The 26,340-nt window shown below is 35.4% G+C and overlaps 2 protein-coding genes across 5 annotated transcripts in view; one reads left to right on the top strand and one right to left on the bottom strand.

Moving 5' to 3' along the window:
• The window catches only part of TUBE1 (tubulin epsilon 1), a 16,110-nt gene extending 3,119 nt beyond the window's left edge, over positions 1-12,991 (bottom strand). Inside the window, exons 1-9 of one of the 2 annotated variants that reach the window (XM_023219041.1) lie at positions 12,848-12,991; positions 12,671-12,744; positions 11,993-12,045; positions 9,624-9,681; positions 6,867-6,982; positions 5,417-5,538; positions 2,120-2,307; positions 1,735-1,910; positions 509-649 (exon numbers count right to left, since the gene is read on the bottom strand). In XM_023219041.1, the coding sequence (XP_023074809.1) occupies positions 509-649; positions 1,735-1,910; positions 2,120-2,307; positions 5,417-5,538; positions 6,867-6,982; positions 9,624-9,681; positions 11,993-12,045; positions 12,671-12,744; positions 12,848-12,872 (953 nt within the window). In that variant the 5' untranslated portion in view covers positions 12,873-12,991. Of the gene's footprint in view, positions 1-508; positions 650-1,734; positions 1,973-2,119; positions 2,308-5,416; positions 5,539-6,866; positions 6,983-9,623; positions 9,682-11,992; positions 12,046-12,670; positions 12,745-12,847 lie in introns of both variants that reach the window. The other variant, XM_023219042.1, reaches the window with a different exon arrangement.
• Positions 12,949-26,340, top strand: FAM229B (family with sequence similarity 229 member B). Of its 3 annotated transcripts, none has more exons than XM_023219043.2 (4): positions 12,949-13,158; positions 22,785-22,944; positions 24,736-24,874; positions 26,118-26,340. In XM_023219043.2, exons 3-4 carry the CDS (start codon positions 24,750-24,752, stop codon positions 26,233-26,235), a joined length of 243 nt encoding a protein of 80 aa, XP_023074811.1. In that variant the 5' UTR covers positions 12,949-13,158; positions 22,785-22,944; positions 24,736-24,749; the 3' UTR covers positions 26,236-26,340. The 3 variants fall into 3 exon arrangements, with proteins under 3 accessions (XP_023074811.1, XP_023074814.1, XP_023074812.1); XM_023219046.2 differs by having other exon boundaries at positions 13,060-13,147; positions 22,788-22,944; XM_023219044.2 differs by having other exon boundaries at positions 13,060-13,147.

Genomic DNA, 26,340 nt, shown 5'->3' with positions numbered 1-26,340 from the left:
TTCATGCTTAACAATGACACACAGTTATAAAGCAAGGTGTTCTGGAAAACATACAAAGTTACATCTGAAATTCTTCTATGGCACTGGGCTGTGATAGTAGCTTTAAAACAAACTCTCATTTCATCTACCCAGTAAGTATATGAGGTAGGTACTGTTTCATTTTTACAGATGAGAAAAACTAAGAAAGTTTAAGTCACTTGCCCAAGGTCCTGTAGCTAGTGACAATTAGGATTCAAATGTGTTTGTCAGACTTCAAAGGACTTTTCATAAGCCTACACATTTAATCATTAAAGTTCAAATAGTTTAATACTGACATTTTTCAACAATTACTTCTAAATAAAGATGCATTGGTCTAATGGAAAAACGGCTGTCATCAACTGTATTTTATATACTTCTCACAGATAAGATGATACAATTAAATAGCTAGAGTTATTGCAAACTTTTTTCTCTTAAAAATGTTTTTTAAAGTAATATGAGGCCTCAAAAAATTGAAACAGTTACACCTTACCTTCTAGGAGGAATGTTAACATCTGTCAGTGTATACAGAGGTGTTAGGCTTGACACGAGATAATGAAGTTGAGGAAAAGGAACTAAATTCATGCTGATTTCATTAAGGTCCATATTAAGGGATCCTTCAAATCTTGCAGAGCTAAAAAGTTAGGATTAAAATGATGAGAAAATGTTTAATTTGAAAATTATACACTTTAAATGTAGCTCGATTTATTCAGCAGGTAGTTTCTCAAATTCTTTTGCACACTGTTCTTCAGTGCAGAACACATGCTTTTCTTCCATATTTGTGAAATTTAGTATCAGAACAATGATGTATAAAATAAAACATAACACACAACATCCAAAATTTTTTTTTTTTTTTTTTTTTTGAGACAGGGTCTCATTCTGGTTGCCCAGGCTGGAGTGTAGTGGTGTGATCTCAGCTTACTGCAACTGCCGCCTCCCAGCTCAGCCTCCTGAGCAGCTGAGACTACAGTAGGCGTACAGCACCATGCCTGGCTAATTTTTTATTTTTTGTAGAGATGGGATTTCACCATGTGCCCCAGGCTGATCTCTAGCTCCTGGGCTCAAGCAATCTATCTGCCTTGGCCTCCCAAGGTGGTGAGATTACAGGCATGAGCCACCATGCCTGGCCCTACAGTAATTCTTGTTTCTGGATTATCTGAAGTGTAATCAATATACTATTACAGTTGCTTATTACACATATAAAAATATCCTATTTAAAATTAACTTTATATTTGAGTTAAATACATATAGATCAATAATTAGTAACTGTAGAAACAACTAAATTCCTTAAGAATCTGCTTAATATATTCTATAATCTAGAATATAATAATGTCAAAGCAATCTCTGATACCAAAAAGCCACAGAAATCTTTTGGTCCAGCTAATGAGGAGGTACAGATTAGTTCGTTTAAATGATTAAGACATTCCACAGCTAAAAAATGTTTAATTTTGTCTACGTGTTTCTCAAGTGTGTCAACCACAAAATCTTTTACATCATATGATACCTATTAATATTCCATGGAATATACTTGGGGAAATGCTACTTTGGAGTCATAGAAATTAAAATTATGCTTGATCACTCCAAGAAAAGAAGACAGAAGACAAAATAAAAACATAAGCAGCTTCTACAATTTAGAATAACTAAAAAATGATACTACAAAAATTCAAAATATCACCAAAAGCACAATAAAGTTTTTCGACTATCCCTGGACAGAATTACCTCGTTAGGTTGAGCAGCAAATTTGCCACAATGTTATTCATTGCATCAAAGGGCTTCTTATGCTGCGTTTTTAAAGCCCCAGAACTTGAAGTAACCAGACTCTTTGGCTTCACAGTTGTACCCAACTTTCCAGAATTCACCATGAGGTCGATTTTGCTAATGATGTCAAATAAAGACTTTTGAGGGAAAAACATCGGGAGAGAAGCTATTAAGAAGAGTGGATGTAGATGGTATTCTACTAGGAAAGAGAAAGAAAAACAATTTAAACTGATTTTTTCTCTAAGAAGGCTGAAAAGTGAAGAGAATGTTTCATATAAACACATAAACATAATACAGGACTGAATATACATGACATTCATCCATAAGTTCCAATGTCATTTCTTACTTGATTGTCAATGGGTAACACACAGTCTGCATGCTCATTAAGTTCCTTCATTGCCAAGATGCTATTATAAGGTGAGGTTATGACATCATCCTCACCAGAAGGATAAATGGAAGTCACAAATCTGTATACTTCCGGGAATTCGTCTTCAAGCATCTTTAAAAGAAATGTGCCAAGTCCAGATCCTGTTCCTGAGAATTAAAATGTTTTACAAAATTAGCATAAATGATTCAGAATATAATTGTGAGGAATTTGAAACTTTATTTTTTTTGAGACAGGGTCTTGCTCTGTCACCCAGGCCGGAGTGCAGCAGCATAATCACAGCTCAATGCAGCCCTGATCTCCTAGGGTCAAACGATCCTCCTGCCTCAGCCTCCCAAGCATCTGGGACCGCAGGCATGCGCCACCAGGCCTGGCTAACTTTTTAATTTGTGTCGAGACAGGGTCTACCTATGTTGCCTAGGCTGGTCTTGAATGCCTAGGTTCAAGCAAGCTTCTGCCTCAGCCTCCCAAAGTGCTGGAATTACAGGCATGGGCCACTACACCTGGCCAGAATTTTATATTTGTAAAAATAATTTTCAACTTATTTCTGTGATTATGTATTAACTAATCTAATTTTGAATAAGGAAATGAAGGCAACATTCAGGAAATGAAGTCCTGAATTCCATCTCTGGCTCTGACAGTGAGTTTGGGAGGGCTGTCTATATTTTACTCCTTTTCATATTTAAGTTATATGTATGTAATGCCACAAGAACCAACTGCACATGCACAAGTTAAAAAATTCAACTAAGACAGTGTTCAGTCTACATTTGATATTAAGCAACTTAAGAAAATCAACTTGACAGCTTTAGTGTAGTGTGTATACAATCTTCATGATGAAGAAAACTATCATGTCATCAAGCAATTTAAACAGAGTTAAAATTGTTTACAATTAAGCATGTCTACCTCGAATTTCAAAAATTTTCAAATATGAAACACTACTTATTTAAAAGCAGAAACTCTAGGAATCTCATTAAAGGTAACACTCTGATACATAAAGTTACATTTACATACATTCAGAAATTTTTCAGAACTTAAAACTGGAATCCTCTAATCCAGTGTTTTTCAAACTCGGTTCTGAACTATTAGCAGGCTATGAAACTAACGAATAGATTAGTACTGTTTTCTTTTCTTAAATGAAACAGTAGAAAACAACATGGCAGATGTAGTATGAGTAAATAATGTTTTCTTAATATATTTTTTCGTGTGTGTATGCTGCACTGTGATATATAAAATGTATTTCATACTATTCTGGTTTAAAAAAGCTTAAAAGCCAATGTTCTAATCCATGCAGATAAATATTAAAAGGCTATGATGCTAAAAGTACTACATCAAAGTGAGGGAGATTCTTGGGGTGATCTTTAATGAGAAGGACTTTCTAATCATCATTAAAAAACCAGAGCCATTACAGAGAAGACAGTTTTGATTTCATTAAAAATAAACAAAACTTCTATATATACTTAAAAAACCCATAAACAAAATAACAGGACAAACTTACAAAAAAACCCTTCAATACATAGGATGGAGGACTAAGTTTCTCTAAGAAAAAGTTCCCACAAATCAATAACAAAAAATATGAATAATGCCACCACGAAATGGGCAAAGGATAGAAATATTTAACTTATAACAAAAGAAATACAAATTGCAAATAGAAGTAGAGATGCTCAACCTTTCTTCTAATTAAAACTAGATATACTTTTGCATGTAATAGATTTATGTCTCATGATACTCAGTGTTGGTGCTAGTGTAGGGAAATAGAAACTCATACACATTGTTGCCAGTAAGAAGCACTGGTGCAATATTGTAGGAAGGTGTATAGGTAATATCAGCCAAAATTTAAAATGTACATATGCTTTGGTCCTATCTTCTTCCTAGGAGTACTGTCTAAAGCTATAGTGGCACAGATGCAGAAGTATTTGTCCCACACTTTCACTGATGATTGGATGTAAAAACTAAACACCATAAACGCTTAACACCCATCAATAACAAACTCACTTTAAACTGTATAATTGGTTCTATGACAGACAGCTGATATGGAAAGATGTTCCAGGAAGAGATAAAGTGGAAAAATTACAGAATAGTATATATTGGATAATCTTGTTTATGTAAAAATATACATACATGCTTTGATAGGCATAGAATGTATCTGAAAGAACAGACATAAAAAGACCCCGCAAACCTGACCATCTGTGAGGACAGGGAGTAGGGATTAGACATGGGAAAAAAGAACTTTACTTTTAACCTTTAGTAATATTTATTTTTGTCATTTTAAGTGAATTGTAAATATGTTCTTCTGAGATGTTGGGTAATAAAGGTATTTTTTAGAAAGATATAATGAACTACAAATCAATTAAAAAAACTAACTCAAATTTGCAGGTTAATTATACTAGTACAAAGACAAATTTGTTTCTTAACTGAATGATTATGAGGGTCTTTTAAAGACATGGTTACACAGCAATTTTAACTTTTAATTTTACAATGCTATGTCAATGAATAATATGTATAAAAATCAACTGTACATACACATAACTTGCTGAATATAAAATCTTAATCTCAGGTTGGAGGAAAAATGTGTGACAATTTTGTTCTTTTAATATTTGGTAAGCCTATTTAAAAATCGGCAAATTACATTCTATTTTTACAGAACAGGGGAGCAAAATACTTATCCAGTTCTAAGATATAGACTTCCCTGGGGGAAGGAAGCAATGCTGATCATTTATTTTTAGTTCAAGTCAATTAACTGCCATGTAATAAATGATCTAAACGAATTGACTAAACTAGTTTCTTTTACTTTTTTTTCTCTTTTTGGAGACAAGAAAGGCTTGCAGATGGTTAAAGAAAGGGTATTGATATTCTTTGGCAAGTATACTTTATGAAGGTGTCAAAAATGCTTCACTCTAGGAAACAGGACTGTACAGGCAAACTCTGAGAAGAAAGTCAGCATTCCTCAAAAGCTCATACATCCTGAAAAGTAGCTGCATGTTCCGTAAAAGAAACTAAAGGTACAAGAAAAAAAATTTTTCCAGTATAGTTCTGTTGATTCTTAAGAGGGCTTACATTAAAAAAAAAAAGAGAGAAAATAGTGACATAATACCACAAAATTTTAAGATAAAACGGTGTGTGTTTACATACTCAAACTATACACCCTCTGAATAGTTCTATCTTTATCAAGCACATGTCTAAAAACAAAACTTATGTTTGCAAAATGAATTCCAACTTCTACTTTAACATTGTTATAGGCAAGTGAGTGAAAAATTTTACCTCCTCCCATGGAATGTATTATAAAGAAACACTGCAAGCAATCACAGTGCTCTGCCGACTTTCTGAGTTTCTCCAAAATCTGGTCTTGGTAAAGACTGCCGAAAACTCTGTGACCCACAGCCCTGAAAATAAGAACAAGGATTTTAAAAATTCCTTGCTTTTTTTTATTAGTTCTAATCTAAATAAAAGGATTTTAAACAAATTTGAAAAGTATTTTTATTGAGCTAAAGTCTATTATTGTTTCATGTAAATAAATCATACAATATCCTGAATATGCCAGATAGAAAACTTAACAAATATTCAATATCTATAATCTTCAAATATGTGGATAAGATCATTAGTAATAAATATTAAACTATGATTTTCTAAATTTATCTTCTTAACCTTCTCTTAAGGTACAATTCCGACAAAATAAGACTTCAGTTACATAATTTTTTCTTCTCTCCATTTAAGGTAAGCTCTGAATTGTAGTGGATTTTACATATTAGAAAGCAAAATGTGGTAAGCTATAGAGACACTGAAAATAAAAAATTTAAACAAACCTATTCCGGTTTCATATATGAGAAAAAAAATGGTCATATCATGTTATTAGATGAAATGGCACATGGTAGAAATTGATATTCATGCAGCTTGGCAAGTCTTTTTAGTTGTCCAAATTTGCAAGTATCACTATGATGAATTAAAGTAAAAAAATTTCCCATAACATGCATTTCAGGTATAACTCAAAAGTTACATAATAAGTTACACAACAATTAGTGAAAATGCAGTTAGGTGGTCAGATGGGCTCACGTACTAAGTGACTGGTTCTCTGGGAACATGAGATTCAAATTTATGTTTTAGTAAAATTATACATCATTCACATTATGAACCTGAGGGACTGCAAATAGTGAAAATAATGAATATGAGAGATTTACAAATAACAAGGAGCTACTTAATTTCTAAAAAACAGCAACAGTCTCAACGTGAATTCTTAAGTAATCACTGTTGAAGCTTTTTTCACAGTAAAGAGAAGAGACCATTATATACTCAAGGGCCTAAAAAGCCTCAGGCTCAGCTTGAATGCTAGGATACTGGTCTGGCTTGCATCTCTACCAATTCTATTACATCTGACCAACTGGACAACTTGAGAGCAAGACAAATAACATAGATAACAGTTAATGGAAATACTTAAAACATTTGTCACTATTTAGTGTTCTTCAAGAATCAATTTATGAAAAGGAATTCAGCGAATTAATTTTTCATAATTCATCTTTTTCTTTAAAAAAGTTAGAAGGAACTAGGAGTAAATACAGATGGCTTCCAAGCCACCATTTATTAAGGTGGTGGGCTGAAAGGCCTAGCATTATGTGGCAAATTACATCTTGTTTCACATCAGTGGAATCTCACAATGAAGAAAAGATTGCTCATTTTTTTTCAGAAAATATTCAATTTTTACGCTGTGTATTCTCACCAATTATTTCCTGAGCCAGAAATATCTGTGATGAGCTGTTTTGTATCAAATACATCTCTCAGTGGTCCCTGCAGAATTTCATTCACTACCCCTTCTTCCATATCAATCAAGACAGCCTGAGAAAGAAAAATAAAATATAATTAATGTATTTTCCTTTAGAGTTATTCACTCTGTAAATGAAAATAATTTATGCACTGAATATTGCACTGTTCTCTTGATAGTTTAAGCTTAATTAAAATCTTCATGTAGAATCTGTTGTAAAAATTAAAAAATAATTTCCCTCTGTTTGAAAGGTGGAATCCAATTAAAAATGGATTCTAAATTCTTTTATCCTACTCCAAAATGCCTAGTTGGGGAAAAAAAGCCCAAGAATAATCCCCTCAACTGAATTTCTAACAAGGTCTCAGAAATGTAAAAGGCATCCTTAACCAGAGTAAGTTCTCAATAAATATGGGATGCATTAATGCATCTGCATACCAGGAACAATCATGCTGCCCTTTATGAACCACAGCTCAAAACTGCCCAATTCAAATGAGTAAATTGGCCATTACGTGCAAAGCAAAGACACTGGATAGATGTAAAAAATGACAACATGGTCCTTTCCCCCAAGTAATTCACAGTCTAATTCATTACCACAAACGTTAGCTGACATGACAGAAAACCTACGTTTCTAAGAAGAAATGAGAATATAAAACACAAAATTAATTATGGAAAGAAAAAACAGGAAAAAAAAGATGAAGAAAATCTAGTAAAGCAGGGATAGCTTGGCAGTAGGATTATGTCCCGTCCTCCCACTTCCCTGTACTTTCCATATATTCTACAGTGAGGAAGAAAAGTGAAAAAGTAAACTAAATAGAGTTAATTAAAAAAGCAAAGCTGAAACAAATTCTTAGGGTACACTAAACAATGATTTGTTAACTCTTTGATTCAGTGTTGCAGAAGTGCTTGGTTTATGGCTTTCAGTTCTGTTACCATTAAGCAGTGAGTTTAATCATTTGTGTAATTAACCACGCTACTTTAAGGTTTACAATTAAAATAATATAGCAGTATATTATAGACTATAAAACTATGTTTTACAAATGTGCTCCTTTATATAGAGCAATCATATATACTCTTTACATACAGAGGACTGTATAGGATTAAGTTTGGCAATGTTAGGTATTTTCAAGGATATTTCTGACAATATGCAATTTTGACTTCAAATGCTGACTTTAACACCTAAACAAATCAAAGAGAGACTTCACTATATGGGCAAATTTTAGTACAAGTGGTGAGATTATAAAAGAAAAAACAAATTAGATTATACTGGCCTTGTTCCAAAATAAGATTTATTGAGGTATGTGGAAGATTAAACATACATAAATTATACCCTTAATTACTCTGCTACCTGGCAAGGGAAGCAATATGCAAATACAAACTGATATTCGGGTACCTCCTGAAATTAGTTTTGATAGAATCATTACTGTCCTAGTCACTTAACATTAAAATCCTGACATATAACTCTTCCAGACCTTCCTTGTTATATCAGGCCCTTGTTTTTCCTTTGGAAATTAAACTTTGGGAAGAGTATTTTGGGTTCTTCACTTAGGCATCCAAGGTCTGGAGTCACAACTGTTCCAGGATTTGATGTCTGTATTTCCTTTCAGAGCCGCCTGGTTTCTCCCTAATTGTAACATGATTTATAAAATTCTGAGTATTTATTAACCTAAGAAGCTGAACACAGTGGAGGGACCCAAGTACCAAGCTATCTTGTAAAGCCTGGACTCATCAGTGATCACAACCACACAATACCAAGAGCTCCTAAGGAGAGAATGGAAGAGTATCTTCTCGGAAAAAAAGTCAAAGGCTACAAAAACATGCTGATTTATTTTTTCCTAAGTGTTTCCTCCACCTCTCCATCTGCTTACTGATATGGCTGTAGGAAAAAGAGTCAATTGGAAGTAGTCTAGGGAATGTGAAAGTCTCTTTTTCTCTATGATTTGGATTGGGATACCTGCTCTCTCTACATCACAAAGCATACTGTGTTAGTCAATTTTGTAACAGCCTGCAAGCACATGATCTCTGCCCTAAATTTTGTTTTCCAAGGACATCAGAGATTGCAGATAGATGATTCCCAGATGTCACAAAAGTATTGCTCACCAGTGTTTAAGCTACTACACCAGGTCTGATCCTTAGCATCTCAATTCCCTCCATAACATTTAAACTTTCTTTTCTGTTATAGTCAAAGATCACTGATCAAAAATCAGAAAAAGTAGTTCGTTACACAGAAACAATCACAGAGATATTGTTGGAATGATTAAGACTGTAAATAAGACTGTAAATATGGGCTATGAACCTGAAGTACTTGGTTCAAGAGAACTTACATGGTTAACGGTTTTTATTCACTACAATGTGGCTGGTTCCATGATTTGTACCGGTAGTAACCTTGATGCAAACAAATCTTCCAATGTCTCTGAATAAAACATTAAACTGTACTAGTATGTATTTCAGGTCCCTAGTGTTAAGAAGGCTCCTTTTGTTATTTATCTAGACACTATTTCTCCTGAAAAAAGGCCAACTACAGTGTTTTAAAGTATGGGCTTTTCTCCCTAATGTGTTAGGTGAACACAAATGTCTGCGTAGTTATATTTATATTAAATGTGGCTTAGTAATTTTTTTCTACTTTGAAAAGTTTAAAGTTTTATTCTCATGATAGTTACTGAGCATAGTTCTTTAAAAAATACATGTAATATAAGAATCCAAGCTTATGTATCTTACTCGTGCTTTTAAAGAACATATTTTTCCCTTGGAAATACTTCCACCATCACCAACCACTCTGAAAGATAAAAAAAAAAAAAGAGAAATGGTCATAAGATCTTCCATGGCTAATAGTGCTATCAGGTAATAAAGTTAACTTCCATTTATATAATAAGACTGCTTATAGGCCAGATGAGGCAGACACAACAGCTATTCCTAATCTCTTTCTTCCTTGCTTACCTCCCATTAGGCTGAAAAAGTGAGGTAGTCATTTTCCTAGCTTTCTTTGTAGTTAGGGCTGGCCATGTAATCCAGTTCTAGCCAATGAGATAAAGGGGAAGTATTCTGGGAAGCTTTTAAAGAAGGACCAGATGCAGTTGGCGCCTATCTTCTTCCTTTTTCCTGCCTCAAACATGAATATGGATGTGATTCCTGGAGCAGAGACTGCCATTTTATAGTTATGAAGTAATAATACAAGTACAAAAAGCCAGCACACTTATGGACAGTGGGACATATATAGTATTAGATCTTTGAGGCATTCCTTTAAAACTAGAACATCTGATTTCCAGATTTGTGAGATAAATGGATACCTTTATTGCTTAAGCCACCATTAATGTGGTTTCCTGTTGCAGCTAAATACCCATCAACAGATATAACTGGTATTTACCACTGAGTATCTAAGGTTGTTCTCAGAATTTCATGTTGGAAATAAGTTGCCAAAGTACTGAAATCTAACGCAGTATATGGGTCAACCAAGACAGTTCACAAGACAGAATATATGAAGGGCAGCCAATTGTCAGGCCAAATCCAACTAGCTGCCTGTTTTCCTAAATAAAGTTTCATTCAAATATGGACACACCCATTCCTTTATGTATTACCTGTGCCCACAGTCATGCTACAGATCAAAAGTGGTGCAAAAGACTTTATGGTTCACACAACCTAAAATGCTTACTTCCTGGTCCTTTACAGAAAATATATCTATGCCAACCCATGCTGTAGGTAAATTCCTGTCATGCTATTCAAAAGGTGTAACAATTTGGTAAGAGTACACAAAGGTACGGTCTTACTTCGAAAAAGACTTTTTGTACTAAGCTGTGGAACAGATGCTGCATGTGTTCATAGTACACAGAAAGAAGTGCAAGATGCCACAACTCTGCTTGCTAAACTTACCGGGAAAAAAATAGTGCTCTCAGGTTAAAGTATAAAACACACAGAGTAGATGAGACTGTAGCTATGAAGAGTCACCTTATGAAGAAAGAAAAGCTCCCAGGCTGTGTCTCAACTATGTAATACTCAATGTAAGCATTGGGTAACAAGAAGTAAAGAGGTGGGGGTAGGAACTTAGCAAGAGAAGCGTCTGAAAGGAAGTATTACAGAAGCAAATTTGAGACTCCCAAGAGAATTTAGAGGTGAGGATATTCTGGGCTACAAATAAGAGGGAATCTATAGTCTATATGACAGATATCTCCATAAAATAAAGATAAATGATACCAGCCATTAAAGTAATACACCTAACTTCCTTTGGTCTGATTCCATGGTCACCAAGCAACCTTCAGATTATTGCATAGCTTTTCAGTTAGACTTCCTACTAATGTAATGTGCCTATGACAGAAAATGAGAATCTGGTCTTTGGTTAATCTGGCTGTACTGGAGAGCACTGAATTTATCTCAAGATGCCAATGACACTTCTGAGTTTGCAAGTCAGTGCCCTAGATAGACTCTGGAATTCACCCAGTAAGCGGGGACTAATCAGCTTTCTCTAGAAGATAACTGCTCACACACCCAGCCAACAATTTTAAACTAGAAGTGATGTTCCTATTGGATTAAAGCCTGATATGAAGTATATATTTTTCAGTTTAAGCACATGACAGTTTTATAAAGTATTTTGAAAACGCATGAACCTAATGATTTGATATTAAAAGCTTATGGAGATATCCTGAACGGCACTTAAATTACTCTTCCAGATAAAAGACATATAGTACTTACATATACTCTTTATTAAATAAACAAAAACAATCCAACAACTGCTTGTCTTCTTTTTAAGTATATTTTTATACTTACGGCATATACGTAAACAACATATTTTTCTTTCATAAGTTAGTTATTACAGGATGCATTAACAAGATGCCCTCTGGGAAAATTTCAGCTTTCCTTTAATGAAACTTATCTCAAGGTTAAGTTAAAAGAAGTTACACTAAAGGGAAACCTGTTGTCTTGTTCTGCAAGATGATGTAATATTAATAATCTAATAGAATGAATATGTTTTCAATAATGAAACAAAAAAACACAACTTTGCAGCTACTGGTATTTTTATTGTCCTTTGAAGAATTATCTCCCAAGCTATTGAAACTTAAAGCATCACACTGTGACAGACTTTAATCCCATCTTACCTGGTGTCCACATTTCTAAAGAAGCTGCTTATTGCCTCATCATAAATTCCTTTCTAAAAAGAAAAACATATGTTAATAGCATTTAGGTTTTGCTTCTCGCCCAAATCAAGTTCTTTCAATTTCAATTACATAATACTGTAATGGGTAGGATGAAGCTCTGAAAAGAAAAAGTAAGTATCACAAAATGCGGAGCCTGATTCTTCCCAATCTCCTTAGAAGAGTAAACGCCATGGGATCTACAGATAAAGTTCAGCAGGAGGTGCTAAAGAAAGGGTTTCACCCATAGGACTGTAGAACAAGTCCATCAAATGAGCGTTTTCTGGATTCTTGGTGATCTTTTTAAAGGCTGGCTGGTTAAATTAAGGAATACAATAACCACACGTGTTATCTATTTTACAAAGTACTTTCCCATATACAATCTCACTGCTCTGCACACGAACACCAATAAAGAGGAGACCCTGAGAATCAGGGAAAATGTTAAGACTAAGGTCGCCAGCCAGTGTTCTTTTAGTTCAGTGTGCGTCTGACAGCAACATGTTTAAAAACCAGTACGTTATTTACAGAGAAGATCCCATGCATCTTAAACGGGTCAGATAAAATCTCAAGTCGAGTATTTCCTGCGTATAGGCTGGAAGACCTAGCTGACAGGCGAGGGGGCTCGCGGCTGCGGGCGGGTACCTGGTTGACCGCGGCGTGCTCCCTTAGTGCTAGGTCCCAGAAGCAGCAGCCGATCTGGTTTCCGCACTGGCCGACTGCGACCGGAGGAGAGGAAGGAAAGAGAATAGGACATTAGGCAGGAAACAAGGAGGCTGGATTCCGCGGCGACCAGGTCTCTATCCGCCCGGCGTAGCTCACCCTGTACGACCACCGACTGTGTCATGCTGGTGCGCAGCCCGCTCCGTGCGCCTGCTAGCCCGCGGCCGCTTCTGCATTCCACCCGCAACGGCGCTCTACTAGAGGGCTGCCGTAAGTCACGCTGCTGCCGCAAGCCGCTGCCGTCGCTAAGTGCGTCCCTAGGTTCAGGTTAAAGTTTTCCGTCAGAAGGCCGCGCAAGTGCGCTTGCGTCTCACCGTTACCATAGCGACCGGGCCTCTGGACTGCAGATCCTAACTGCCTTGTCAACACCTTTGAGCATCGGCAGCTGCGGAGGCCGGGGTAACTGGCGGGTAACTAGGGTTTGGAGTGATATTTTTAAATATGTGTCGTTAAGCTATTCGTAGGCTATCAGAGGTTTAATTTTTGTTCACAGCCTCAACACCCTGGGCGGTGGATCAGTCCGTTTATTCAGCTTCCACGGGACGCTGCGTTAGCATCTCTGTCCAACAGGACCTTTATTCTAATAGAAAATGAACAATGGCGTTGAGCAAAGAGAAACCCCAGAGAAACAGATATGTCAGGGCACAATTGGAACTAAATAATTATACACTTTGACAAAAATGGCAAAGCTAAGATCACAGACCCCACCAGTATTTGTTAAACGCTGTATACTCCCCACATTAACTTGTAGGCTCTCTGGGAAGATTAAAAAGAAATTAAGGCATAGATCCAGTACCAAGAAGCTTACAATCTGATTGAAGACATACACGCGAAATACCCAAAGAATTGTATGGCGTTGACTTTAAGTGCAATAGGATTCAGTGGTTGAGGATGTAGATGAGTAAATAGAAGTCTGATAGAAGAGACGAGATTAACAGTAGGCATTTAGATGGGGTAGAGGAGGAGAAGATTAAAAAATTAGGCATTATGACAACTACCAACTCCTTTAAATTGTCAAACATTAAAATATGTAAACTTCTATTGATCAAATTAGACCAGATTTTAATTAAGAACTCAAGTACTTCTTTAATAAAATATTTTCCACAAAAATTCTGAAGAACTACGAAACTCTCAGAAGTCTTCTTTGTTTAATAAAAAGTTATATGGTATGTACTACGAATATGTGCTAATATGAACTGTAATATTCCATTGATTAGAACACTTTGTTGTCCCACCAAGACATGTAGTAGTTACTATTACATTTCTCTGGTAGCTGGTAGGTTTAAAGTTGCAATGAATTTTACATCTTTTGGTAATAGGCAGCTTTTGGTCAGTAAATTTTTGTAGGCTGGATTTATTCTTAATTGCTTACTGAGTATGGGGTCAGCAGTAGAGGTGGAGTTGGGCACTTTAGGTCTTGATGCTAAAGTCCCAAAGTCTGGGGCTTCCAAATTTTGCAAGTCTTGGTCCAGTTTATAGGCAGTGATGTGAATAGGTCTGTATCAGTGTGTTATCAGTGCTAGGTGAGATGATACACTGGCTTTTGCAGAGCCCCACCCTTCATGCAGTCCCAATCATTATTCCCCAGAAGCCACATATAGGAAAGAAAAGTCCTAACATGTCTTATTAATAACTCCAGTCTGTAGAGAATCAGACTGAGAGACAGTTCTACTTAAGAATCAAGCAAGGTAGAGCCTCACGTGCTAGCCACCCCAAAACTTCCATATATGCAAACCCAGGTTAGCCTCAGAATCTTATAAGGAAAAGAAATGTTTTTGGTTGAAGCCACTGAAATTTTGGGGTCCAGTTTTATTATACTGATAGCTGACTAACATACAGAGCAAATAGAGTGAACAAAATTCCACATGCCGAAAATGAAAAAGAGAAAAAAATCACTGGGAATCCTATGGACTACTAATATTGAAGGAAGGAAGGAAGACAGGGAGGGAAGGGAGAGAGGGAGGGAAGGGAGAGAGGAAGGAAGGAAAGATGTAAAAGATGGATAAAGTACAAGACCTTGGGGTAAAACCTAGCCTAAGGGGGAAAAAAGAAAATTCATCATATATACTTTGTGCTGAAGAAGAACTTAAGAATATGAGTGCAAAAAAACAGGAACTTAAAGACAAGATACTAAAATAATAAGACTCAACCTCTATGAGGGCTGAGTCTTGTGGTTTTTATCCACTACTAGGGATAGTACCTTGCATATAGTAGACAGTAAATATTTCATGAATAAGTGAAATAAAATGGAGATAAAAGAACTAAGGAAATTAACTGAAGACAACATCCACCTTAAAGTACTTACAGGAATAATTTTTAAAAGCATTAAGAAGCAGACTAAAGAGATGCACATCAAATCATAATGTAGAGGAAAGGCTTAAAATAATGACAGAATACTAGGCAAAACCCGAAATATGAAAGTTATGAAAAATAATATGTATGGAGGAGACAAAGATGACTCAACATAAGATTAACATGTGCCCACAGCAAATGGAGGAAGAAATGTGCTTGATATAAAAAATAAAGGAAGAAAAATACATAGATTAAAAGGATACACACTATGTTCTATAGGACAATTTCTACAGAAAAATCAACACCAAGACACGTAACCTCATTAAGTCATTCAACTTTTCAGAATAAAGAGAGAATTTTTTAGGTACCTAGGCATGAAATGAACATGGGAGTGGGATGAAGAAAAAACAACTGGACTACTTTAGACTCATCTATAGCACTTTCAGTACGGGAAGGCACTGAAAACATGGTGCAGAGTTCTGAAGGGGAATAAAATGTTTTAGAAGAAAATTATTCTATAGCTTTTGTAAGCTGTCATGGAAATATAGTTAAAATTTGTGGGTGCTCTGTTTTTATTCTTGCTTGCACACACCGCCGTTTCTGAGCTCATCTCTTTCTCATATAACTTGACAAACAATAGCAACTGACATGTTATTATTTTCCAGCCTCTTCTCCCAACATTTAAATTCATTAGTTAAATCAAATTCCTTCTAGGTTATCACAGAGTTTTCCAAAGGTTTTTCCCAATAGGTTTGTTCCGAGTGACATAGATCACTATCCTTTTAGCTTTCCACAACAGTTTCCTTGTTAATTGCTCCTTGACCACTTAGGTATGGTGACTTATATTTTAGGTTTTTGTTATAGCGGTACCTAAGTCTGGACCAAAGTCTGTATACATCAGCATAAACTTTGTTGTGCCATGGTAACAATCAACCCCAAAATCTCAGTGGTGTAAAACAACGCATTTTTTTTTTTTTTTGTACATGATGCATGTCCATTGAGGGTGTCAGGGGGCTATGCTTTATGTTATCCCCCTTCTGGCACTCAGGCTGATGATCTGCCATTATTTGGTCCAGTTTTTTATTTATTTGATTTTAAATTAATTATTGTATATATTAATGGGGTACAGTTGATTTTTTGATAAATATTTACATTCTGGAATGATTAAATAAATCTGATTAACATATCTGTCATTTCACATACTCAGAATTTTTTTGTGATGAGAACATTAAAAATCTACTCTTTTAGCAGTTTTGAAATATATATTATTAGTAACTAGTCACCATGCTGTGTAATAGATCTATAAAACTTATTCCTCCTAGCTGAAACTTTGTATCCTTTGGACATCTTCTGCTCCCTATCCCTATCTCACCCTCCAGCTTTACTACCCTCTGGTAACCACCATTCTACTCTCTACTTTTATGAGCTTGACTTTTTTAGATTCCACATATAAGTGAGATGATGCAGTGTTTATCTTTCTGTGGCTGGCTAATATCACTTAGCATAATGTCCTCCAGGTTCATCCATGTTGTCACAAATGACAGCATTTTCTTCTTTTTTAAGGCTGAATAGTGTTCCATTGTGTATATATACCACATTTTCTTTATCTGTTTCTTTGTTTATCTGTTGATGGATAGTTAGGTTGCTTCCATATCTTAGCTATTGTGGATAACGCTGCAGTAAACATGGGAGTGCAGATATCTTTTTGACATACTTATTTCAGTTCCTTTGGATATATATCCAGAAGTGGGATTGCTGGATCATACAGTGATTCTATTTTTGATTGAGGAATCCATACTGTTTTCCATAATGGCTGTATTAATTTAATTCCCACCACCAGTGTTAAAAAGGCTCTCTTTTCTCCACATCCTAGCCAACATTTATCTTTTATCTTTTTGATAGCTGCCATTCTAACAGGTGTGAGGTGATAAATATCATTATGTTTTTAAATTTTCATTTCCCTAATGATTAGTGATATTGAGTATTTTTTCATATATCTGTGGGCCATTATATGTATTTTTTGAGAAATGTCTGTTCTGATTATTTGCCCATTTTTAATTGGGCTATGTGTTTTCTTGTGAAGTTGTTTGAGTTCTTTATGTATTTTGGATGTTGTCCCCTTAGCAGATGTATGGTTTATAAATATTTTTTCCTAACCTGTGAGTTGTCTCTTCATTCTATTAATTGTTTCCATTGCTGTGCAGAAGCTTTTTAGTTTGATTAATCCCTTTTGTCTACTTTCGTTTTTGTTCCTGTGCTTTTTGGGTCGTATCCAAGAAATCATTGCCCAAACTAATGTTGTGGAGAATTTTTTTCCTGTTTTCTCCTAGTAGTTTTAGTTTCAGGTCTTACGTTTGAGTCTTGAACTAATTTTGGTTGATTTTTATTTATGATGTGAGATACATTTCTGGTTTTTGTGGTAGAGACAAAGCTCAGGAGGGTCTTGCACTAGCAATTAATGGTTGCTTATAATTCACTGACTAAAACTAATCACATGGGCTCCAAGTAATCATAAGGTGGCCAGGAATTTCAATTTCTGGAAAAGAGAAAGCCAGAAATATTTGATAAACACTTGTGTGTACTGCACAAGCATTCTCAGACATTACATCAGAATACAGCATCTGTGGTAGGCATCCTCTAAGATGGCACCCAATGATCTCTGTCTCCTGTTCTTGTGTAAGCCCCTCTCCTTGAGGGTAGGCTAGACCTAATGTCACCTTTCTAATGAATAGAGTCCAAGCACAACCCAATGACCACATTGAGTTGAGGCAACAGAGTTAGAAATTTTGGACGATCAGACAGCTACAGTTTGCAGGGCAGAATGCCAAAGAGGAGAGAGTATGCAAAAAGAAAACTCTGTAAATCTTTAGGGAGTTCCTCATGAGCCTAAACTGAGTGCTGATCCTTGCATGAATTCATGGAAACTAAGTAACACTGAGGAAAGAACCGTTGGAAATAAGTGGGCAGAACAATTCCTAGGGTTCACATAGGGCTAGGACTAATTCACATTCCCTGTATCTTGAGTGGAGAAACCTTGAAATATCTGGAACATTGAGTTGAATACTCAGAAAGTTACCTCAGTAGTGGAGAAAAATTAGCCCTAGAGGAAAGGCTGTTGTGATCTAGCCTAAGAGAGCATGAAACCAAGCCTCCAAAGAACCAGGCTGTTTCCAAATAACTGTGTCCCAGACCAAAACTTAAAAATACTTAGAGGAATAAAAATAAAATTGTTTAGCAATGTAAAATCACAATGCCTGGCACTCAAGTCAAAAATTGCCAGATATACAAAGATGAGTCCCATAATGAGGTGAAAAATTAGTTAAAAACAGAACAAGAAATGGCACAAATGAAAGAATTAGTAAACATAACAATTACATAAAATTAAAAGAACATTAAAGCAGTATATGTTCAGAAGGACAGAAGGAAGCCCAGGCTGATTGGGAAGGGACAAAGAAATATAAAAAAGAGATCCCAGTTAGACTTCTAGAGATGAAAAGTACAACATCTAAGGTGAAAAATGGATGGAATAAAGAGCAGATTAGACATTAGGCAAAAGAAAAGATTAGCAAACTTAAAGATGTAGCAATGGAAACTGTGCAAAATAAAACAGAAAACAAAAAGGTTTTTTATAAAAGGAGAACTAGTGAACTGTGGGACAACTTTCAACAGTGTAACATACATGTAATTGGCATGCCAGAGGAGGGAACAAAAAAAATCTGAAGAAACAAAGGCTAAAAAATTTTCAAATGTGATAAGCATTATGAACCCACAGATCCAAGAAGCTCGGTGAATCTTAGGCACAAGAAACAGAAAGAAAACTACAACAAGTACATTATAATCAAATTGCTTAGTATCAGTGATAAAAAGCAAATATTAAAGCCAGCCAGAGAAAAAAGACATATTACATATAGAGGAACAAAGATAAAAAAAATCAACAGACTTCTTGTTGGGAACAATGCAAGCCAGAAAATAGTGGACCCAAATCTTTAAAGTACTTAAAGAAAACAAAACTGACAATTGAGAATTCTATACCCAGTTAAAATATTGTTCCACAATAAATATGAAAAAAAGAGATATAAAAGCTAAATTAATTAATCAGCAACAGACAAGCACTGTTAAATGAAAACATTCAGGCAAAGGGAAAATTATATTGTATGAAAATCTGGACCTACTCAAAGGGATAAAGAGCACTGAAAACGATAAATATGTAGATGAATATAAAAGACTTCTCTTGTTTTAAAGACAATTGCTTAAAGGAAAATGTATAACAATGTGTATGGGTTTGTACTATAGATAGAATTAAAATATGACAACAAAATTATATGTAGTGGGAGGGGAAATGGACTATACTTTTATACGTTTCTTCTAGTGTATGTGAGGTGGTATAATTTGTCTATAAATTATACACATATTCAAAATATCTGAACTAAAAACTGGAGAATAGAAAGGAGAAGTAAATAAAATTACAATTATTGTTGGAGATTTTACACCCTTATTTCAATAGTTGATAAACCAGGTATATAGAAAATCAGTAAGAATGTGGAAGACTTGAACAATTCTGTCAATCAACAAATTTCTTACATAGAACATTGAAGCCAACTGTAGCAGCGTATACATTCAAGTACATGTGGAACATTTGCCAAAGCAGTTTATATTCTGGCTATAAAAACAACTCTAAATAAATTTAAAATAATTCAAGTTGTACAAAGAATGTTCTCTGACAAAAACGGAACCAACCGAATTAGAAATCAGTAACAGAAGAGTAGAATATTCCTAAATATTGGAAAATATTTATATAGAACACTGAAGCCAACTATAGCAGCATATACGTTCAAGTATGTGTGCAACATTTACCAAGGCAGTTTACATTCTGGCTATAAAAACAAGTCTAAGTAAATTTAAAAGGATTCAAGTCATACAAAGAATGTCCTCTAACAAAAATGGAACCTAATTGTAAATCAGTAACAGAACAGTAGAATATTCCTAAATATTGGAAAATTAAACAATATAATTGTAAATAACCCATAGGCCAAAGAAAAAAAAAGAAAAATTTTAACTGAAGGAAATGAAAATACAAAATAAAAAATTTGTGGAATGCAGCTAAAGGAGTACTTTGATGGAAATGTATAGAATTAAATGTTTACATTAGAAAAGAAGAAAGCACTAAAATCAATGACCTAAGCTTCTACCTTAAGAAATTAGAAAAAGAAAAGCAAATTAAGCCCCAAGTAGACAGAAGAAAAGAAATAATAAAGATTGGAGTGGAAATCAAGTAAATGGCAAATAGAAAATAGAGAAAAATCAATGAAACCTAAATATGTGTCCTGAGAAATTAAAATTACTTGATGGGCTTCCTTGTTCATAAGACAGAGGCTAAAATTTTAGCTAGAGTTTATGCTCCTGCATGATTTGGTCTGTACTTGTGTCTCAGACTCTATTTATTTTCTGTTTTCTGTGCTTTGGTTATGCTGGCCTTTCAGATTTTTTATTGTCTTTACTGGCATGACCTTTGCACATGCTGTTTTCCTCTGTTTGCCCCCTCCTCAACTGTGTCAATGTTTTTGTCTCCCACTCATTGCCACCTAATTAATGCCCACTCATCTTTTAGATTTAGATTAAATACCCTAGACCAAAACAAATCCTATCGTAACCTATAAACTCTACCACAACAGGAACTGTGTTTGTTTTAGCTTAACCTTTTATCTGTAACACTTAACACATGCCTGACTCATGGTGGATTCTCAGCAAATATTCGTTAAATGAATGAATGAAGTCCATGGGTCTTTTTTTCTTAGAACATGACAAATTCAAATATCACTCATTTTCTGCATCTCATGAATTTTAATATCTTGAGAATTGAAAGACTATTGCTCTTGAGCTTATGATACTTAAGGGGATATTTGGATACTTCCCCATCTTTTTATTCACCATTTGTATTGCTCTGTTTATCTATTGCTTTATGAAAATATGCTGGAGACTCAAGTTCCTTTTGTGTACTGATGTATCATTCTAATGTTGTAAAGTTTCATCATTAAGGCTAATGTTTGATTTGTTTTATTGTATCACCCATTCTAAAGAAGCATGGTATGCCAAATGGACTAGTTAAAATGGTAAATTACAGAATTTTAAGAATATCCCACTTACAGATATTTTACTTCATATATATTGGTGACTAAAAAGTGAAATCAGTGTCTTAATACTCTGATTTCAAGAACGACACAAAAATATGTAGGAAGTAGTGCTGATTGAATTCTTGTGTCCCAGTCATTGGCTTTATACATGTTAAATTGTTTTTAATTCCTCACAACAACTCTATAAGGTAGGAATTAATACCATTTTACAGACACACTTTTAGTGATTTGCTTAAAATCTCAGAGCTAACACTGTGTCAAAATTCAAACCTGGCTGGGCACAGTGGGTAGCACTTTGGGAGGGCCAGGAGGTGGGTGGATCACTTGAGCCCAGGAATTTGAGACCAGCCTGGGCCACATGGTAAAACCCTGTCTCTACAAAAAAATACAAAATTAGCTGGGCATGGTGGTTTGCACCTGTAGTCCCAGCTACTTGAGATGCTGAGGTGGGAGGATTGCTTGAGCCCAGGAGGTTGAGGCTGCATGTAGTGAGCCATGATCATGCCACTGCACTCCAGCCGGGGTGACAGAACAAGACCCTGTCTCAAAGAAAAAAAAAAAAGAAAAGAAAAAAATCAAACCTAATTCTGATGCTGAAACCCATCATTTTCCCACTGCTACCACTTCTCAAACTTGTAAACTATTATTTTTTTTGCCATCCTAAGTACTAAATATTTAGGTCCTAATGATACCTTAGCTAACAATGGCCAGCAATTATTTGTTTGTGTGACTGTGACACCATCAGTTTTCCAAGCTAAAATGGTGATCAACTTATTCACAGATAGTACCCTAGTAAGAAAAAGAAGGTAGAGGTAAGATTGTATCCAACATCAAGTTAATTCTTATGTAAAATGCCAGTGTTCTATAACGTAAGTCATATGAAAACACAACAGTGGTAAGAACGCTCACTAACATTTAATGGTTTAGTCATCAGATATGAAAACTGAAAAACTGCTTAGCTGAAGAGTTATGTTCTGGTGTAAGGGTTAAACTAAACATTACTGAGTAGAGCAGCTGTTCATGAGGTAAGCTATTGATTTAGAAGCCAAGAATGAGTTGGGAGAGGGAGAGCAGTTAGAGAAATCAGCAGAGAAGCAGCCCAGGGCCCAGGAAACAGAATAATGAGGACAGTACAAGGTGTATTCTTCCTTTCACAATTGTAATTCTTCCAGCCATTTGGGAATTTGAAGACTCTCTTGAGGAAACCGGAAAAAAAAAAAAAAAAAAAAAAGGTTAGTCCAGGCATCAGAGAGAGGGTGTAAAGAATCCCATGTAAGAGTTATAGAGAAATTTGTAAAGGTACAATTTGGGTTTGAGGATATTGGAGTGGGATGAGGATATAGATAGATTGTATTTATTTGGGATATTATAAGAGAAGGTCTAGGAGAGAAGGAGAATGAGGAAAACAGGATATAAAATGAGAAGAATCTCAATTCTGATTTTGTACAGATGGATTAGACTGTAGGTCCCCATTCATGGATGAAAATACTAATATTGTGGGGAAATAAGCCAGTAAAAACAAGAATGAAACCCTCCAAAAAGCTTTACAGAAAATTTTTAGCTAAGCCTCAGTTTGTTGTTGGAGCTATGCATTGAGATGTTTGATTCTTTAGCAGGTAGGAAACTATGTGAAAGAATCTCCTGATGTCATAATTTCCGGGTGTCACTGGAACATTTGATCATCATTCCTTTGGCAGTTCCAGCCTTCTATGGAAGGCCAGTAGAAAGCATTGATTTATTCACCTCTACAGGAATCAGACTCAGCCTCTTTTGGTAAGTCTGTTTATCCTTGATCAAATTAGCTAAATATTAATACCTACATAGACAGGTAGTTATACTAAACCACAGAGTTTACTATGGTTTTACTAAATCATCATTGAACAAAACACTTTTTTTCTTGATATTGACACACAGTCTACAAAAGTTATTGTATTAAAATTCTTAAACCTTAATTTGATTTTATTATTACCACCAATAAACATTTACTTTTAGGCATAGAATACTATACTAAGTGTAAAAAATAGTTGCGCCATTTAAATTTTTTCCTATCCTTTGTGTACTAATAGTTGAATACATGCAAATTATTTCAAGATAAAGCTAACCAAGCACTGTTCTAGGTATTAAGTATTCAGTGATGACAAAGACAGACTCGGAATAAGGGGGAATATTAAACATTTACAAAACATGAGGTTAGTTTTCTCAACAGTGGGCAGTTTTGCCTCTCTCTCCCACCAGGGGACATTTGACAATGTCTATAAGACATTTTGTACTGTCACAACTTTGGGAGAGGGGTACTATTTGCATCCAGTGGGTGAAGGCTTTGAGTGCTACAAAACATCTACAGTGCACAGGACAGTATCCTCCCTCCCCAACTAAGAACTGTCTGATCCCAGCTGTGAATAGTGTCATGATTGAGAAACCCTGAATTAGAAGGATAACTGTTACCAAGCAGAAATAAAGGTTGCTATGAAAATGTAGATAATGGGGGTTATAAAAGTAAGTTATAGAGTAAGTAAAATGTAAATTCAGGCTTAGTGGATTGCATTGGCCATAGTGAGTGAAGGGTGGGAGCAATGGGGTAGGGAAGAGTTCCAAGGTAGGCAGTAAGGAGTTCATTTATATATGTTTGTGTGTATAAATCATATCTATTTCATAATAAATTTCATATATCGGGTATACTTGCAGACATTTCTATGCATTTACTAATGCTCAGTAGTACCTGCTGAATAGTAATAGTTAACATTTGCTGAGCACTTACTGTGTGTTAGGCACTGCACTTTACATGTATTACCTTACTTAATCCTCACTATTATCCTAGAAGTAGAAAATATTATCACCAATGTACCCTTGAGAAATATAGGTAAGTACCTTGACTAAGATCACATAGTTGGGAAGGGCCAGAGCCAGGGACTATACTGTGACTATAGAGAAGCAGGGGGAAAATGAATAATCACCTGGAACAGAAGGATTAGCTGAAGATATTTCAGTGAATGTGAAACTGTGCTCCAAAGGAAGAGAAGAGCATAGATAGGTAGAGAGGTGCTTGTTGATTGCAACAACCGTTTAAAGGCAAACTGAATTTTGTTTTCACACAGCAGAAATGGTCTTCAGTTATGTTAACCACAGGGTACATTTTCCTTGCATTGCTTGGTGGCTATTTTGTATTTTTTGTAAGACTTAAAATTGTACATAAAGGATGGTTGTGAAATACAGTAATTTTTAACACTTTTTTAGCTATTTAAAAATAGAATAACATTCAGAATGTTTCTATATGTCTATAACAAAATAGTAATATTAAAAATTCCAAGGCCAGGCACATTGTGTCCACCTGTAGTTCCAGTTACTCAGGAGGCTGAGGCAGGAGGATCACTTAAGCCCAGAGTTTCAAAATTGTAGTGCCCTGTGATTGCACTTGTGAATAACCACTGTACTCCAGCCTGGGCGACATAGTGAGACTCTGACTCTTTAAAACATTCCATACAAGTCTTTGAAGACAATCTATCTCCACCTCCAACATTTAAATTTTCTAATCTAGGTTTTCAATATTTTAACTTTCTAATCTAGGTTTTCAGTGAATTATGCCTTTTCGATTTGGAACCCAGCCAAGGAGGTTTCCAGTGGAAGGAGGAGACTGTTCAATTGGGCTGGAACCGGGGCTGAGCTCCAGTGCTGCCTGTAATGGGAAGGAGATGTCGCCAACCAGGTGAAGTCTTCTATCCTCACAAGTGAGGAAATATGTACTGGCTATCATCAATACAACCTTCAGCTGATATTCAGTATTAGCAAGAAAAAACCCTCAGCAATTCAAAAATATTGTTGTTTCTAAATTAGTATGAACAGAACCCAGGTTTCCTTAGTATGGAGTCTGTATTTTGTATTTCTGTAAGTCTTGATGATAGACCAATTCATTCTCTCTCTTTCTGGTACATTTTTAGCTATTAACAAAAAACCCACAATTACCTTGGCACCAACCTGATAGATTGTTGATAGCTTCACGATTAGATAATATTCAATTAAACAAACAAACCTTCAGTGCTAGTATGTGTAGGGCACCATGCTAGGCATGAGGCTAAAAATATGAAAAAGACTTAGACCTCAGATTCAGTGTCACTTTGGCTTTGACTAGTGTCACTTTGGCTGTGCTGTGACCTTTGGCAGAAAGAGTGATATAGAGTATGAAGATTCTGTGAGAAAGTATTTTTGCAGAATGATTAGTTTCACTTCTGTGATGTTTACTATAGCAAAACCTTAGATACTACATTGTTAGATTCTCATGGCTTGGAAATTTTGGGAACACAGATTTAAGTTTAACAGGGTGTAGGTACTTAAAAATTGGAGTTAGTCAAGGATGAAATAGGCTACTTTGGGAAGTAGGGAGCTCCCGGTCTTTAGAAATGTGCAAGGCTGAATGACTATTTGGTGGGAATGTTGGAAAGGAAATTCATATACTAGATGTATTTTTGGACTAGGTGTCATTTAAGGGCCATTTCAAATCTGAGATTCTATCAACATTTGAACAGTATGTGGAATACTATGTTCAGTTTTGTATTTTGCCACAAACATTCTTGTTTTGAAATCACTCAACTGAGGCGATTTAGGGTACATATGCACGTGAATTGCCACGGTATTAGCTCTTATGTTTGTAACTACGCACTTTTGTTTTGCCATTTAGCCATCATTGTATACCTTTCAAAATGAACATCTGGAGGATTATCTTTGAATATATGAATTTCCTGTGATTAAATGTATGTCAGAGGCCACAATTTCTTTGTTATAGCAGTCTAAAATGGGTGCCTCATCAGCATCACCATGTTGTACTCATTTTATGACATTCAGAGATTTCAAAGTGCTTTAAAACAGTTAAATATACAATCAAACTTTGCTGCTCTGAAAAAAAATTTCCTCTTTTTAATATCTAACTACATGTCATCTGCTTTTTTATTCAGGCAACTCCGGAGGTGCCCTGGAAGTCATTGCCTGACAATAACTGATGTTCCTATCACTGTCTATGCAACAATGAGAAAGCCACCTGCACAAAGCAGCAAGGAAATGCATCCTAAATAGCACCATTAAGTCTTTTGTCAAGGTCTGACTAGGTCAAGGGTAATGGACCAGTATCATCTGCTGATCTGGTAAACAAATAAAAGTGGTGGCACCTTTAGATGATGA

This window comes from Piliocolobus tephrosceles, chromosome 5 (genome assembly GCF_002776525.5).
Source record: "Piliocolobus tephrosceles isolate RC106 chromosome 5, ASM277652v3, whole genome shotgun sequence".
NCBI classification, from domain to species: Eukaryota; Metazoa; Chordata; class Mammalia; order Primates; family Cercopithecidae; genus Piliocolobus; species Piliocolobus tephrosceles.
This window is presented reverse-complemented; position numbering and strand designations above follow the sequence as displayed.